Here is an 18,123-nt window from a genome sequence, read left to right on the forward strand (position 1 = left end):
TGTACTAACTTACTGTGGTAGTTTTCTTTGCAGAAGCACATACGGAAATATTGCTATATAAAATAATTTATTAAATTTGTTTATTATTTAATTTTTTTGTTAATTATTTAGCATGCATTAGTAAATATTGAGGAAGTGTAAAAATATTGATTTTAAATGTTGTGTAAATAATATCCGTCAAACCTACAAAAATGTACATTCAAAAATGATGAAATGTATGATAATAAATTACAACTGAAATATTATTTTAAAGCTGAAGTTGTTTTGTATGAAAAGGGGGGAAAAAACACAAGAATAACAGAAAAATGGCTTCTGCATTCACTTTCTCAGTCCGTGGAAAAGAAGTCATGTGAAATTTTTACACATGTGAAAGTAGATATGTATGCTAAATGAGGATGTGTGTTTCTGTTCTCAGGCATAGGTAGGTGTGTACATATGTATGCTTTGTGATGGTTATACAGTTTTACATCTTCAAAATTGTAGTACAGATTTTTAAATTGAAGTATTTTTATTGCCAGCCTATAAAATATTGCATTTTGAGTGGTACAGAGTAAAATACTTGATTGTTGAATTACACTGGAAGAATTATTGCTTGCAAGTAAACATAAGAAAATACTTATTCCTCATAAATAATGATTAAGATAAAATAGCCATTGTTGTTATTTTTATTTTTGCTAAACATCATGTACTAACACAATTTGTACTGAGTGATTGGTAGAAATGAGTAATGAAATAGCATGCATAAAATTAACCAGGATAAATTTATCAGGGTAATAAATGAAAATTTTGTAAGGTAAATGAGCAAAACCCTAGTCTGAATTTCAGTTCAAGTTGGCTTAAAAACTTTGTTTTAAAGAGTTTATTTTTAAACTTTTCCAGGTGAGGACTTCTAAAACCCATTTTTCTGTGGTTGCTGTTCGATAACTCTTCTCCCCTCCCCTAAACAACACATACTTGCTCCCGGTAAGGCCTGTCTCCAAAATATGGGGGCTCCGTAAAAGTAAATTTCCCATGGCCCCACAGTATCTAGGGTCACGGCAGTCTGGAAGTTAGTGCAGATCTCGAATGTTGGTTTGATAATGTTCCAGAGGATGGCATAATGTTGTGATGCTTGATCTGAGAGTCTGGAGATTGTCTGTGGGCTGAGGGGTACATTGGGAAAAGGCTAGGAAGAAAGTAGTTGTAACTAGTCACTTATGAATAGAGAAGAGATTTGGTGGTTTTATGTTTTAAGAATTTTGTTTATTCATAATAATAGCATGATATTAAACAGATCTGATTCTTATGTTTCATTATACTTATTTCACCAAAATGGTGTCATTTTGACTGATGTATGATACACTTTTGCAATAATTGCAATATAATGATTAGTAATAAGCTTGTCTAACTACTCTGAGCAATAAAAATAAATCTGAAGTATTTGTGTGTTTGGAAAACATGCCAACATCTTAATGTGAAAATGGTTACTAATAACAGTTGCAAAATAAAATACTTAAAAAAGTTTGGTAAACGTGATAGAAGTGAAACCTTTTTGGCAATTCAAATCTTGACTTAAAGGAAATTGTAACGGGAAAAACAGCAGAAAGAGAGAAAGAAGACAATTTTCTAAATAAACATGAATAACATAATTACTACCCACTTAAAAATAACTGCTCAGGCTATTAAAAAATATTTAGTTACAGAGATAAAACAGTAGTACTCATATAACACTGTTTAACAATACTGATTTACACAATTAAAATAATGTGTACTTAAAAGAACATAATTTTCTTGCAAATATGTCCTGTGGCGTGGTGCACAACAATAAGATTAAACCCCGTTGTGTTGCCCTCTGCCCGAATACTCCCTTACTAGACGCCAGCAAGTCTGGAGGCGTCAGGCGCAGGTGACCGCCTATCCCCGCAGCATGGCAGGGTTCAACCTGAGCGGCACGCCACCACGTGGAGCCCGCCCAAGGCATCGGGGCCCGTCAAGTTCTCTGCACCGTCCCTTCCGCGTCAGAAACAAACAATATTACACGAAAACGTAGCATTAAAATTCTGCCTTGAAATTTTTACTCCATTGCGCCAAAAGAAATTTCACTTCAAAAAATTTTCATACATTTTGGTACAAACGTCATGCTAAATAAATTACATTCCTTGAATTAAATACATATATTAAAATATGATTTTGTGGATTGATTTAATATTTTGATTATAAATGCTGATTTATTTCATGAATTTGTTGCATTTCTGTGTTATTGTTTACTGACATGCTTTCTGTGTTATTTTGGTTTTATCACAGTACACCATGTAGTCTTGTCCCTACTTATGAAAGATTGGTAGTGTTACCGAAAACTATGCAGATGATCTCCATATTTGTTACCTAGAAATACATGCCATAACGAGAAATGACTCATTAATCACCGTGTAGTGGTGACTATGTACTTAGAAATTTTATGACATTTTGTATATGTGGCTTATTGTTGTCCCCCAAGATTTAAGCATTTCCCACGTGCCAGATGAAATATTAATAGACATAATTTAGATGATCATGTAAATTTTGTGTGTTTTATGATTCTAAAAGTTGTCCTTTTAGATATTTTAGTGTTTTCATTTCCATGTACTAACTTTTTAGAATATTTATGTACTTTTAAATCAGTACACTTTTCAAAAATAATTTTATATCAGTTTCACAAAGAAATTTACATTAATTTGAAATTATTTTCAAAGATGTAAAAAAAATTATGGAAACAAATTTCTATAGCATCAAAAACCAGATATACAAATTTATTAGTTATTACACTTAGCAGTGTAGTAAATAAAGTTTATGCATTACTAAACATTAGTAATTTGCTATTTTCCTTGTTATGGCATGATTTATGGTAAACATATTCTCAACTTGTGCATGTACCAGATATACTTGAAAAGTGTTTGTTTTTAAATGATAGCAGTGCCAGTGTAGGACAATTTCTATAGTCCCTTATTAACAAAAACAGTATGTTTGTATGTGTTGATAGAATTTACGAATGGGTAGTAAAATAACAAAGTATGATTTTTATATGATACGTTCATAATCACGACCATGCCAGTTTATCAAATGCCATTATAGTTTCAATGGGTTGTTTGAAGGAAGTAGTAATTAGCTGCTCTATTTAAAGAAAAAATGCACTAGAGCATTACTATTTAAAAATGCCAATTATCATGTTGCATCAATGATTCAGATCTATTGTCCAAAAAACCATGATGGAAATGTATGTATCTGTGAAATATAACCCACCAGGGGCGGTTACAAGGCTTGGCAAGCCGGGCCATTTTTTTCATACTACCCTTGTTTGTAATAGTTCTGTTAAAAGTCTGGACATTAATGGGAATAGAAAAATAAATTATTTGCATGTATCATTTAAAATGCTGATCAATACCTATTTCAATTTATAATATTGTATTATTGTACTGAAATAAATTTCTAATATTTTATTGCCTCTTATGATGATGGGATTTTACCATGATGTGGTCGTAATAATTCAGAAAACTAACTGCAGGATAATTTATTAGGAAAGAATATCAACATTTTTAAAGATAAATTAGCAAACCCATTGTTGAAATAGAAGATTTAGATTTGCTTAAAAACATTTTTTGAAAGAGTTTATTTTTAAAATTTTCCAGGGGAGGGCCTTGGGGGCTATTTGTTACTCCACCCTCCCCTTCTCCCCTTGGTTGGTCCCATCTTAAAAATGTTATGCCCCGTGCCCCGCAAAATCTAGAGCCGTCGCTGTAACCCACTAGAAAACCGAAAACACTGTACTGAAATTAAAACCAACAGTAAAGATGAACTCTGACCTAACAAAAAACCACCAGCAGTGCAGTTAAATGCGACCTGGAAGCCAAGGGCAACTGCTGGAATACACCCGGAAAAAAAATGTGTATGAACGTGAGCTGCTCGGTAGGTGTTGGATCGCCGAATGTGCCGAACAATAGAATGCTGGATTAAAGACAGTGCACTTTACGACCTATGATCAATGTAGCAATGTCTTTGGTCACAGTCTCGTCGGAAGCAGTTTGCTTGTGTGTGACACGAGTGTGCAGCCAACTTGGCAAATACAGGAATTAGTAAACTGGAATCTCTGATGACACCAATAGCAACGCAGCTTCAGTTTCCGTGAATTGTGACTGCTGTCCTGTGTGTTTTCCTGAAAATAATAAATAATACACAATCGTTGCTTAAGAAACAACACTGCCTATGTGACAAACAGCAAATTTTTCAGGAGAGCTAGTAAATCTTGCAAGTTGCAAACATAACAACACAAAATGTTGTTTTAGTTATAGATTGACATATTTAATCAGTATAAAGTCCTCAACAACATCATGAGAAGACATTTGATGCATATGTTTTCATGGAGAAACAAAAAAAAAATTTTCAAACAAAAATGTCACTTAGGCAGTGTTGTTTCTTAGTTGACAATATGTAACAAAGTAATGGATGATAAAAATAAATAATCAAATCAGGTTTTGATTGTCTACCAAAGAGCATTGATTTTCCTAAGAAATTATCAACTCTCGAGAGTATAAAATGCCTTGAATAAGGAGGCTGTAATGTGTTCAAAATCTAAGCACACATACGATGTGCAAAGCTTCAGAAAAACCGATACAGTTCAAAAACTGACCAACGTACATGAATAGTGTCCGTTCATGAAAAGCATTTACGAATAGGTTGAGGACGGAATGGTAGAAATATTTATGTATTTGGTTTTTAAACTGACTTTTTGAAGAGGGAAAATATATAAATACCTAAAAACTGTTGATTTTAGAATAATATCAATAGGTAAGAACTTGCAGTACAACTTTAACTTCCTTTCTACATGAATATTACAGTTACAAGTGAAATCTCATATTTGTTCTATGCATGACAAAGACTGTGCGCTTGTTTAGAGCCTTGCCCTTAGAAAAATTACTACATAGAAACACCAGCGAGTATTGTATTTATCATTCTACATCAGTAACACAAATATTCTGCTCGCTAAGCGGACACCTTAAAAAATAAATAACTTTCATTGAATGTTGCATTGCATTGCATTTTGAATACAAATGGAAAAATTTAATTAAACTAATTTTTTTTTAAAAGTTAAGGTGTTGGTAATGTGATACAAGGCATGTGTGCCTGACACCATCAGTCACTGAACCAAGAATAAGTTTAAAAAGCTGAAACAAGAATCTAAAATTACTAAGTGGTTAAATAACTGAATAATTTTGGACGATGGCATAGCGAGCTGTTTCGCCATTTTGAACTGTGAGGTGCAATGTCTGGCTGGTTTGGGGGGTAGTAACATACATTAATGATCAATAAGGGTAGACCATACATTCATTTGACACATAGTTACAGTTATAATATCTTGCAGCATTATATATGTGTTTCATTGAGTAAGTGCTTGATGTCTTGTGGACATAAAATTTAAATATGTCTGCTATCAAATTGTAACTTTACATTAGATGATTTCAACGAAAGTGCGTGCTTGATGCAGTGCCAAATACTGTCAAATGGTGACCCAGTGATGGTCCCATGAATCTGTCCGTGTCAGTGTGTGGGGGTGGTGGCATGCCCTCGTAGTGGACCGTGCTTTGTTGCGCAGGCACGATGCTGAGGCGGTCGTGGGCGGCCAGCGGGGGAGTGGACCCAGCCCTGGCTGCGCTCTCCACCTACGACCTGCACAAGCGACTCATCAATGACTACCTGCTCACCGGGCGAGGGGCCACCCAGGCCCTGCGCAGGGACACGTGAGTTGTAGCTCGCCGGGCCGCGTGCAGGTTCTTGGTGTGTTTGGTCAATGTGGTCGCACGTTAGGTAGTCAGTGTTGGTGAGGTGGGATGATTATTTAAACACTCGCTGGCATTTCCTCTACGTTCAAGGGTGCTTCCAGCACTGTATTTCCTCTAAGCACAAGGCTGTAAACTAACGTGCAGTCTTCCCATCATGCATAGGGCAGCTATGATATTTTTGTGGTAACAATAACATTATATGCCGGAGAAGTGAAGATAAAGGTTTAGTGCAAGTCCCTTAAGTGCTTTCAAGAATCTCTACTGGATGTTTCATGCCTAAAAATAATCACTCTGAAAAAAACATGTGTTTTTACAATTTTAATCTTCTAAAAATAGAGTTTATAAATTAAATATGGAAACTGGACTACCTATCCGCCCTCAGCATATTAATTGCTTTTTGTAAATGGACCCCACATGGATATCTCGAGCAGTTTTTAAATCGTGTGGTTTTTTTCTGAAGCTTTGCTCACCGTATGTGTGCCTAGGAAGAAGAAGGCCTTAAGCCATTGATTCACTTGAACATTGACTCAGTGCTCATAATTTTGAGAGTCACATTGGGGCGTTGGCACGGAACCCACGACTCTTGCCACATATGAGCGTGACGTATGACTTATCACAACTACAGAGGACCCAAGGTTCTTGACAGAAGCCTTGCTAGTGCTGTGGTGATGGATATTCCTGTTCCCAGGACCTAAATGCCAACCCCTTGGTTTATTAAGTAAAAATAAAATGGTTCCATCTACTTTCTTTTTCAGCACTTATCCTGGATACTGTTATGTCACGTATTTGTTGACATGGTATACAGAAAAATTCAGTTTTGCAAATCTACTTCTGTACTTACAGAACTCAGTGGTATTGTAAACCGCAGGAGGGAGGGTTAGCCTCACCGGTCAGACCTGATAGGTGGTCATGTGCATACCCGAACCACCCATAATCACACCTATAGTTCTTGTTGCATGAGTCATAAGTGTTGAGGTGGTTCAGTTAAATGTTACAGATGTAATTTATAAATAGTGGGTTTTTGCACATGTGAAAGGATTAGTTTTGCATCTTCAAACAGAAGGTTTTGCACAACTGTAAGTTTTGATCCTATTTTTTATTATTTTGTATCCTTCAGTTGTCACCATATCTTAAAACTAATATTGTCATGGGTCATGTGAATTGTATTAATACAGTGATAGCCTGTACGTAAGTTCTTTCTCAAATACTCATGAAACAAAACCAGACAGATTTTTCTGTCAACTATTGCTACTGAATTGCTGTTCATATGACTGGTTCGTGAGGCAATGTTGAAGTTAGATTATAATCTTTTATGGGAGTACTTTCCTGAAATGGTGTCTTGAAAAGTACTTATTAAATGTGAACCAGCTGTAGCACTACCCCACAAACTGTTATCTTGAATGGTAAACTGTTGTTGTTTATCAGTGGCATATAAAGGAAATTTTTCAATGGTGGGAAGGAAGGAATTTCGAAAAAAAAAATAGAAACAAATTCAAATTTTAACACATGTATTGAAAAAAAACTTACATTACTATTCATACAAACACACAGAAGTAGCATAGGCAACATGGCTTCTCACACATTAAATACTGTCTTAACTGCTGATAATGTGCTAATTTTTTCATAACTTCAGGAGGGTAAGGGGGGAAAAATCCTCCCTACCCCTTACCCCTCCTTTGTCCACCACCGATTGTATATGATGGTGGAGATATTCCATTTTCAGCTGAACATCATTAGATTATATCTTAATTGTGTTGCAGTAAAGGCTGTTTAATCCGGCATGTTCGAGACCATGGCCTTCCAGAATCAGCAGTTTTGCCGTATTATCAAACATAAATATACTTTTATGAAAACAACAAAAAATTCACATGGAGTACAATGATATCTTAAACAATTTCTAATAAATGGTAAGAAAAAATACACGTGAGCATTATTCTGTAAAGTAATTGCTGTTATCACGTTGCATCCGTAAAAAAACTCCCGAATCCACCTGTAAAAATCTGAACGTTACCGGCTCGATTAGTGCCAGACTACAGAATGTGCCCAATCAAAGAATGGCGAATGAACAAGAAACAAGTTTCCGAGTAGCTGTGCCAAGTTTTTTTGCCCAGAAGGACCTTAGTCATGGATTAAAATCAGTGGGCATGGATATTGTATTCATTCAATGCCTGGGAAGTGCAGGCAAGAGCTGAGCCTCCCCCACAGATGGGTCAACCCTCTGCTTGCAGGTCACGAGACAAGCACGATATCGACGTGATCCGTGAGCACCACCGGTTCCTCTGGGACGAGGGAACCACCACGGACTCGTGGGAGGTTCGGCTGGCCAAGAAGTACTACGACAAACTGTTCAAGGAGTACTGCATTTGCGATTTGAGTCGCTACAAGGAGAACAAGGTGATCACTTTCTACCTTTCTTGTCCCTTCCCCCCCCTCCTCCTCATTCTCTAGTCCTGTTTACATGCACTTGTGAACTGTTCTAAAGTCTGTCGTAGGAACGATTGCACTTTCTTGACAGGTTGAGGCGTTAAACTGTCTTTTTCACAAAATTATTCCATTATATATATATGTGTGTGTGTGTGTGTGTGTGTGTGTGTATGTATATATATTTATTTATATTTATATATATTTATATTTTTAAACTAGGCTAGCCAACCATTTATCTATATTTCCCTTAGAAATTGTTTAGAAATATTGAGGTGACAAACTAAAAACGTTGATAAAGTAACCTGTTAGTAAACAGTAAAGTGCACTTGTTCGTGGAATATACCATAACTTTCTTTTAACCCTCCAGTTATGAATGATTCTATGCAGATTATCCTAGTTTTAAAAATCTCTTAATTATAAATAATTAGTTTAAAAAGTTTATGAAGATGAAGAGTATGTTTAATGACTATCAGTCATTGTTTTCATGCAGGTTAACGTGTCACCTGCATGGAAATTTTTGATAATTTTAAAATAATCATTTAGTAAATTATGTTCTTCTAAATCAGCAGTCGAAAGTTTACTGGATGTTTTTTTCGCTACAGCATGTACCCTTAATTCAACCATATACACATTTACCTTTAGTAATTCACTTGGCAGAGGAACAGAGAACTGTGTGGCTACAGGTTGCTCAGTATTAGCAGCAGGCAAACTCAGCAGTTGGCATCAACTTGTTTCATCTTATTGAAGTTAAAGCAGCCCACTATTTGGATTCCTTCGAGCCAATGGCCAAAGTTGGGATATAAGGATATAACACCACCCCTTCCATCTGAAATTCCATTTAACAGAACTTTTTGCTGTTGGAGTTACACATCAAATACTTTCCAATGAAAAAATGAAAATTTAAACCGAAATAGCCTTTCTACCCCTCTCTCCTAATTTTTATAGTGGCCTGGATATGCTCTGAACAAAGGCTATATCACCTATCAAGCACTCCTGAAGATTGCGTTTTACTAGAGGCTCAGTCTTACCATGTTGGATTGTTGCTTTTTCCTGTCATTACTCATTTCTTTTGTTATAAGGTTTATGCTACAAATGCTTTACTTTATTAGCATTGCATTTTATGTTGTTTTATTTTGTTTGCACAGATTTCGTTGCCAGGTATACGACACATGTTATCTGCTCGTTGTAATGGAAATTAAATAATTAATTATCTGTGGTTTGGAAGCTGGGTATTGCACAAAACATTTCTTCAATAATTCCATTCCCACAGTTTTTCTTTTATTATAATCCATGAATTAGCAATAAATACTGCCACCGCCCGGCAATGAGAACCAGGTTGAACTTAGTGACACGGAAGTAATCTAAAATAATTTAAATATGAGCTTGGTCCAGGAGGGCGCCAGGTAGCCCGGACTTCTAACCTCAGGGTTGGTGTGGGTCGACGGCCCCAGTGTGGTTCACTAAGCTCTGTAACTGCACCTGTTGGTGAAGGCCCTACTAACTAATGACATCCTTGAGCGCTCCCTTATCTGCTTAGATACGTAGTTGATTCCTAATTGGGTTGGGTGGAGAAGTACTGAATAAATAAATATTTTGGTGGGCATGGTTTTATTTACATGAGCCGATGGGCAGGTACTAAGCCTGAGTCGGTATGCTATAAATTACACTGGAAACACTGTTAACACATGTTGCATTTCACGCTACTCTGGTGGCCATCCTGCTGGAGAAAGATTGGTTGCGATCCAAATTAGTCGGCCCTGCACTGCAAAGTGGTTCAGGTATTCTTGGTGAATTAAGTACCGAAGGTTTTGGTTGATTAATAAGATTTACCGGCACGGAGAACTCAGTGATGTAAGCATTACAGCTTCCACACGTGACTGTCACGTCCGCCTTGTATCGTAAACTCCTGAAGACTGCCGCCAGAGGGGACGGACAGCGCCCTCGTGCACCAAATCCATAGAGCACTAATAAATGCTTTACATAAAATTTAACGTGTAATCATTTTACAATTTACGTAGTTAAATTACCCACATGGGAAACAACTAACAGAAGGTTTAAATATGTGCGTATTAGCTATATGGTAATTTTTTATTTGAAACTCACCAGTTAAACCAGAGACTGTTCATTACTTGTGGGCTACTCAATTACCTGGAGCCAGACTATATATTATTAAATAACTGAGTGAGCACTACATATTAAATATGGCCTGGGGCCACAAAAAATATTAAGACGTTCGTCAAACCAGGTACTCTTTTAAGGGGTCACATGTATACTTAATGCCGCACTTTCTTTTGTGAACATTATGACTTTACAAAAATTCTTACAGGAATTAAATACACTGGTACTTGTACAGATGCCTAACTCACGGTACGGAGCACTTACTTAGTTGCGGACACAATCACTAACTTGACTCGTGCAGACATGATACAGCGGGGACCGGTACTGGCGGGGTGGAGACGGAGCTTTACTATCATAGGAAGGAGGTAAAACGTCAATACAAATTTAAACCCTAATTACTTTAGGTATGTTATCTTCCAACATGTATGGCATTGCTTCTAGACATTGTTGGAAAGTAGTGTTGCATCAAATCCTAATTTTCTCAATTTTAATATCTAAATTTTTTTTAAAGAGTACTTTGAATTTACTCCTCAAATTTGAATGTTGATCTCAAGGTCAAAAATACATATACTTAAATACAAAAAATAAAAAATGTTTATTGTGGAATTGAAACATTAAACTCTTTAATGTTCATTTCATGATCTTAGTTTCCCTAGTCAATACATACTGTCATATAATTTGCATGATATATAATAATCATACAAAATATATTGGGGGATGGTTTTAGAACTTTGGAGTTGTCAGTGTTGGATTTTGAATTTACATTTCCTCCTATATTTTTCTTTGAATCTTGATGGTGTACTGTTACACTCATACAGAGTATTTTACGTTAATTGTTTTGGTTAATGAGCATCAAAATTGTAATTATGTTTATGGTATAAAATTAGTACTGTGATATGTAGAAACAAATTTTGCTCTATGGCACCTGATATATCTGTGGTAGAAAGAAAAGAAAACGGTTGTTATTATTACTTGTAATGGAGAGGAGGATAAACAGAAGTAATTAAAAAAGTGTGTGTTCATTTGGAATTGAGATGATTATTTTATAAAAAGATATAAATTGTTATAAAACTTGGTGTTCCAGACTATATCAATGAAGGACCTTTATTACTCACTCAGTGGTCTGAAAGTAAGCGGTCTTACGCTCGTCACGTAAGTAGCTAAGCCGGCGCAGAATTTTTTTTTTTAATGTTCATCAGACCAATGCAGTAAATTTAAATAGTTACTGCTGAAACCAGTACAATGGTGTTTGAGGATTGGACTGTGAACGGATGTGGTCCAGTTGGTTCCAGCACTGGGTAGCGGGGACGGGTGTGTGCCTTGTGCCCAGGTGGGGATGCGCTGGCGCACGCAGCAGGAAGTCGTGGTCGGCAAGGGCCAGTTCAGCTGCGGGGAGAAGCGCTGCTCGGAGCGCGACGGCCTGCGCAGCTGGGAGGTCAACTTCGGCTACGTGGAGCACGGCACCAAGAAGAACGCCCTCGTCAAAGTGCGTGAGTATCGCTGCATGCTGCCGCCAGGGGCGTAGCCGGGGGGGGGGGGGGTGGTGTTAGGGGTTAAAACACCCCCCCCCCCCCCACTTAGCAACAAATCTTTTATTACTTTCTTATTCATCACTCAAACAAATTTAATATTAAAATTAATAAAAAAATTTACCATTACAATATTTAAATTTAAGTACCGAAAACTGCTAAAAAAAAGCACTATTTTACACCTTAAAATCAAAATTTTCCCGGACCCCTCGCTTTAATACGGGGGGGTGGGGGGGGGGGCTGGTTGCCGCCAGCACCGTCGTCTGGGACAGTCAGTCCACGGCAGACTGGGGCCGGCTTCCGGCCAATTTGCCGTTCGTCCGCGTTGCTGTGTGGGTTGGTTCCGCCTGGTAACAGACTCGCCCTTCGCCTGATTAGTGGTTAGAGGACTTACTGAGCTTATGTTAAATATTATTTTTACACAGAATGAACAGACTAAATTTCAGATGGATCCGTACGTGCTTTAGTAGTTCCAATTTAAAACTGCCAGACTATAACTAACTCTACCAAAAATTATTCTTTGGACTCAATATTGTTTAAATTTTTATTTTGTTAAAATTTTTATTTTAAATGTGAATATTTTTATTAATATAATAACAGACATCTATGGAAAAACTGTAGCAGCTATATTTTATGCAGTTAATTTGGTGAGTGGCTGTCATAGAAGAATAAAACAGTGTGCTTGTATGCTTGGATAATGTTAATTTTTCAGCAAGCTCAGTAACACCTTGAACTGTGAAAGATGCAAGTAATGTAAAGTGAAGTTATAACTTGCATGCCTGTGCAAGCGTGAGCACCTGCTTGTCAGTGCTCAACTGTATAGGTGTTCACAATAGCAGTTCCTCTAGTGACAGACTGTGTACTGCGGTGACTCTCCAGTTCCTATTATCAAATGGGCTCTCCTGCGTAGCTGTTAGGAACAGTGGAAGATGAATGAAAAAAAAAAAGTGCTTTGTTTACTTTAAAATGTAGTCCGAGTTCATAGTATTTGAATTGCAACACATGCATTGTTAATTAATTGTTTAACCATGTTTGATTAATGCAACATACTGTTATATTTACCCAAGATAAAAGTTCCAAAACTGAAACAAAAACTTAACCGTTTCAGAGCATTGCAATTAAGGTTGACTATGAACAAGTGAGGTGGCGCATCGGTAAAACGTTGGACACATATTTGAGATGATCCGATTTCCACTCCCAGTCCATCAATCTTATTCCAGTCTTAGATGGTTTCTTTCCACTCCAGGCAAATGCTAGGATGATTCCTTACTATGTATATATTCCAGGGTTTCCCAACCACTGTGCCCCAGCATGCTAGTGCTGTGAAATGTCTAGGCCTGCCACAAGATTATTGGAAAAATATATATTTTTATAACTTACTATATTTCATAACAATTTTTAAAATAACTAATATTTTTGAATAATAAATGTGTGCAAAATTTTGGTAAGTCAAAGTTAAAATTGAAGACTTTTTCCTTCATCTTCAGGAAAGTCCAAAACTTCTCAGTTTCCAAATTTATTTTTAACCTCGTGCTAACCCGAAACTAATTTCCAATCAAATTCACTCAAATTTTCCAACATACTATGCCGCTATATTTTTGCACAGAACAGAGACGTGGAATTGTCAATGTGAAGACAGGTAGACACAACTGCACAACATGCAAAAGTTTGATGCAAAGACTAGTCATGTAGTCAACACATACAATTGAAATTATCAAATTATTTTTCTTTTACAAATTCTCTCTCTTTTTTATATAGATCTAAACAGCTGCTTTTGACACCTGTACCAAACAAATTTACTTTTCAGATGGAAAATTCAAAAATTCAAATGCAGTGCGACACTCCCATAAATACATAATATAACTGTGTAATTCGTTTTCTTTATTTCCCAAGGAGCTCTGTTTCTTTTCAGCTACAATGAACAGTCTTTCATTAAATAACATTATTAATCGTATTGTACTCGGGCAGTCTCGGACACTGGAATGCACCCCTGAGCAGCATCATTGTTTGAACATTTTATATATTCAAGTACAGTTATTATAAAAGGTTTTTGAAAGGAATCTTAATTTGTTTTAATTATGTGAAGTGTTCTTATGTATAAGTTTCAAAATATAAGCGGTGCAGAACTAGTGACTAATAACTAGAGACAAGATTTTATGGTTTTATTTTAAGCCCAATTTTGTTTTTAAAATAGGATTTTGGTGTTATTGTGTTCATTTTTATAAATGCTGTTTTGTAATACTCCATTAAAACAGTAAAATTTTAATTCTGCATTTTTACGATAAAATAATTTGCAATAAATTTGTTTAAAACAGGTACATTCAGAACTATAAAAATAAATTAGCGAACATTTGTGTTTTAAAAGTGATTCAATAAAAGATGCACAATAAAACAAATTAATTTTTCTGATCCATGCACATTAGTACAATTTTTTTTCCGGTAAAAAAATGACATTCCATGAATTTCATACATTAAAAGATTACTTTTTTTATGATTTTAATTAAGTTTTCGTTAAATACTATTAATTCCATGATATAACTTGCATTGTGGTGTTATGCTATGTTTTGACATGCATTTTGGTCTTATTTTGGTTTCATCGCAATTCACCATATAATTTTGTCTCTACTAATAATGGTCATCGGCGAGGAGGCTAGAGACCTGTTCAGTGGCCATTTTCTGATATCCAGCCCAGTCTCAACCATCACAGCCTAACGTATAACGCGACAGTTAGCAAAAGAACTTGTGCAGACACCAATGTCAACCTCCGAGAAGGCTCTTTCATTTCTTGTCGCACTATAGGAAGCGTCTGCAAACCTAGGGACTTTGTCGCTTGCCATCACTGACCCGTTACTTGTTTTCGCACTTAAATATTTTAAATAAATGTAGTATTATCGTTGGAGCCTACGTCTGGTGGCAGGCTGTTTAATTAATTAATTATAACTCTATTTACGAAGTTTTTAATTACCATGTGAGGAACTTGTTGGCCATTAGGGTGACTGACCACAAATATACAGATTTTTGCCGCAAGGCGTTTTTTACAGAATAACAAAAGAAGTGTAAGTGATTGTGCTAAGTAATAAATCTTGCCACATTGACATGTGTTCAATTCTTTCTCATGGATTGACTTCTCGTAGCAGGCGTGTGGGATGCCCTAAGAGCTGTCAGATGCTCAGGGCAGACCAGGTCTGGAAGGGTTGAGGGATTAACTAGGGCAGTTTGAGTCTTGTACACACACGGGCGACTTCATGGTCCTGTTGAGTCTCTGTTTTAGAAGCAGTAACTACATCATTTTCTAGAACAATAAATTATTATTCAGAGAATGGCTTGCAGATATACTGATAAAATTACTACGGTACTCAAAGACTCAATATTTAAGTGTATGTAATTTTTCTTATGTAGCAGAAAATTTATGTAATTCTCAACTTTAGTGAAAATTTTTATACTGGTCTTCATTTTTTATTCGAATAGAAAAATCTTTAATAGCCCACCACTAAGTACTACAGTATATTAAAATTGGTTTGTTTTTAATACAAATAACTAAAAAGAAGAAGTGTAAAAATAACTATGTGTAAGAATACCTGTACTTGTTGCCAACAATCTCAGAAATTTATTGTTAGGGATACAAAAAAAAGTGTTGTAAAATTCTGCTGTATACTATGGTCAACCTCCCTGACTTGTGTACGACCAACTCCAATAACCTCCGTGGCCTTGCTGCAGGACTGTGCGCGGCATGCTCAGAGCGACTGAACCACCGCCAGCAGCGGCGAGAGGTGACGCGGCGGGCAGCCAAGGAGCCACGTGCAAGCGTCGAGGAGGGACCCCCGTCGCAGGGCGGCAGCGACTCGCGGGAGGCGGAGGGAGGGGAGGGCGGTGGCGACGCGGGTGACGGCCAGGAAGGCCAAGGGGACGAGGTGTGGCGCGGAGCGGGGCCCGAAGCAGAAGAGCGCTCCCGGGAGGATGAGTTCCAGGACTACTTGGAGCAACTGCTCATGTGACCAGGGAACGCTGTCGTCTTCTCTGCGCCTGCGGTGGTGCATGGTTTCGAAAGAGCTGCCACGCGACAGTGTTTTTCAACTACGCGTCACCAGGTCCACATTCAGTTTCAGTTAATATTTTCCGACGTGCTGATGGAACTCTGTTATAACACTTTGTTTGCGTGAATTGTACCATTTTTTAAAATATAATGGTTTCATATATAAATATATTTGCTTGCAACACTACAAACACCTTTTACTCTTCATATTAATTATTTTAATTCTCTACGGTGTATTTAAAACTATTTAATGAAGCATAAAATAGACTCTCTATAAGGCTACTTAACTGTCAAAATTATAATTTTTTGTGCATTGTTCAGCCAGTTAAAATAATTATGCATTTCATGATTTTACATAGCCTACCTACCCAAAAAGAGAAAGTTTTTTCATCACCAAATTCAAACAGCATAAAAAATTTATGTCAAAATCAAAAACTAATCAAAATATACATGCATAGCTATGTACAAAAAGTTTTAATTTGTTTTTAAGAAAAAAAAATATTTCATACTTTAATTAGCAATTCACAGTAACAACAGACATTTACAGGTTAATAACATTAATAAAAAATACAGCACTTTATCACCACACTGAGCTGCATTCCCTTCAATGATTTTGTGATTTTTCACAATTTTGTTCATAGTTGAAATAGGCAGGCCTAACCTCTCAGTGAGTGAAACACGAGTACCACATTTACCCGTGCATAGGGCAGAGATTTTATGCTGATTTTTTTAATAAAATGTATTGCGATCCATATGCAAATTTTTTCATTTTGGGTAAAAAAAAATTAACATTACACTGTTGTGGTTGACTATATGCTTAAAATAAACCAACCAGAGAGAGAAAAATGGAAGGGGTGCGGCGTGCATGTGTGTTTCAGTGTGTGTAACCAAGCAACAGTGTTTGTGGTTATGCCTCTCTCTCTCTCTCTCATCGTAAATGTCCGTGCACTGGCACCATACTCAATCATGTTTCTATTTCAACAGGTTTTTGTGATATATCTGGGCTTAAACATTGCTTTTGCATGAGATTTCCTACGCTGTCAACATTTTGTTCTTGACAGTGCTTGTTTATGTTGCAGGGAACTGACAAAAAATTGACAAGGAAATAGGCTGCGGTCTTTTCTCTCTTGGGGATGGGAAATATGGATATGAAAAATAGTATTCTTTTCCTTTGTATATTTTGTTAGATAGTGATAAGGCATTTGGGTAGGGGGAGGAAGAGCCATTAAAGATGAAGCGCAGTAAGCTGACATTGACCATAAAGACTTCACTTGTATTGTACTGGTGACAGTTATATGGCACACCCGTATTCGAGGGCAACCCTTACGATGAAAATACAGAAATTTTTGGCCCAAAATTAAAGGGTGCTACCCATACGCGCCCTTCTGCGGGTAAATACGGTACCTTTGTGCTCATCCACATACTTTAAAGTGTTTAGTTTTTCATCAATTGAAATGTTTTCCTTCTTTTACAAGCTGCCATCTCAATAAAATAGGTACAAATAAAATATCAGTTAATTACTCACAGTAAAAGACAAGTTTTATCCTTATTGACATTAATTTGTTATATGTAATCACATTTTTATCAAATGTTGACAATAATAATTACCATAAATATTAACTACAATATACGGTATGTACAAGTTCGTGATGGACAGTTGGAATTTCTATAAACTGTAGCACTAGCATCACATGCTAACATTTTCTCGAAGTCTGCCATTACTAGGCTAGTGTTGGCTAGTGTTGGAGGAGCAGATTGAAAAATCCAAGATCTACAGCGCTAGTGCTCAGATGGCCACCCTGTGATGGGTCGGTCCTGGATCTCAGTTCTGCCGGTTCTCAACAAATTAACTAGCACCGAGAACAAATACTATAATCCCAGTACCATGGAAAGTTTAACAGCCAAACCTTTCCCAGTGAAAATACTTTCTGGTAAAACGCTTTTGTAAGTAATACCTAATACATTATGGGTGACCCGTGCATAAATCGTTCTAGCTTCCTTTAAGCCTCTTCAGACATGTGGGGGGGGGGGGGAAATTTTTTCTTAGAATATTTCCCAGGGGAAGGGAGAAGGATAACAGTGCAGTCCTCTTGCGCTAGCCACCCAGATGGTAAGTTACTGCTGCGCTGGCAGGATGTATTGGAACGTAAACAAAGGATTTCCTTGTGCAGAGATGCCGACCTTTTATTTTCCTCCCTTTTCACAAGGTGGCAGGATTGATAATTTT

General features: G+C 36.8%; 1 protein-coding gene across 5 annotated transcripts in view; it reads left to right on the top strand.

Moving 5' to 3' along the window:
* LOC134530579 (protein FRA10AC1 homolog) overlaps window positions 1–16,087 on the top strand; it is a 71,870-nt gene extending 55,783 nt beyond the window's left edge. For all 5 annotated transcript variants that reach the window (XM_063365547.1, XM_063365548.1, XM_063365545.1 and 2 more), the window contains exons 2-5: window positions 5,606–5,750; window positions 8,021–8,186; window positions 11,665–11,824; window positions 15,581–16,087. In XM_063365547.1, the coding sequence (XP_063221617.1) occupies window positions 5,611–5,750; window positions 8,021–8,186; window positions 11,665–11,824; window positions 15,581–15,858 (744 nt within the window). In that variant the 5' untranslated portion in view covers window positions 5,606–5,610 and the 3' untranslated portion in view covers window positions 15,859–16,087. The remainder of the gene's footprint in view (window positions 1–5,605; window positions 5,751–8,020; window positions 8,187–11,664; window positions 11,825–15,580) is intronic.
* Window positions 16,088–18,123: the final 2,036 nt, after the last annotated feature.

Source organism: Bacillus rossius, chromosome 3, assembly GCF_032445375.1.
Source record: "Bacillus rossius redtenbacheri isolate Brsri chromosome 3, Brsri_v3, whole genome shotgun sequence".
NCBI classification, from domain to species: domain Eukaryota; kingdom Metazoa; phylum Arthropoda; class Insecta; order Phasmatodea; family Bacillidae; genus Bacillus; species Bacillus rossius.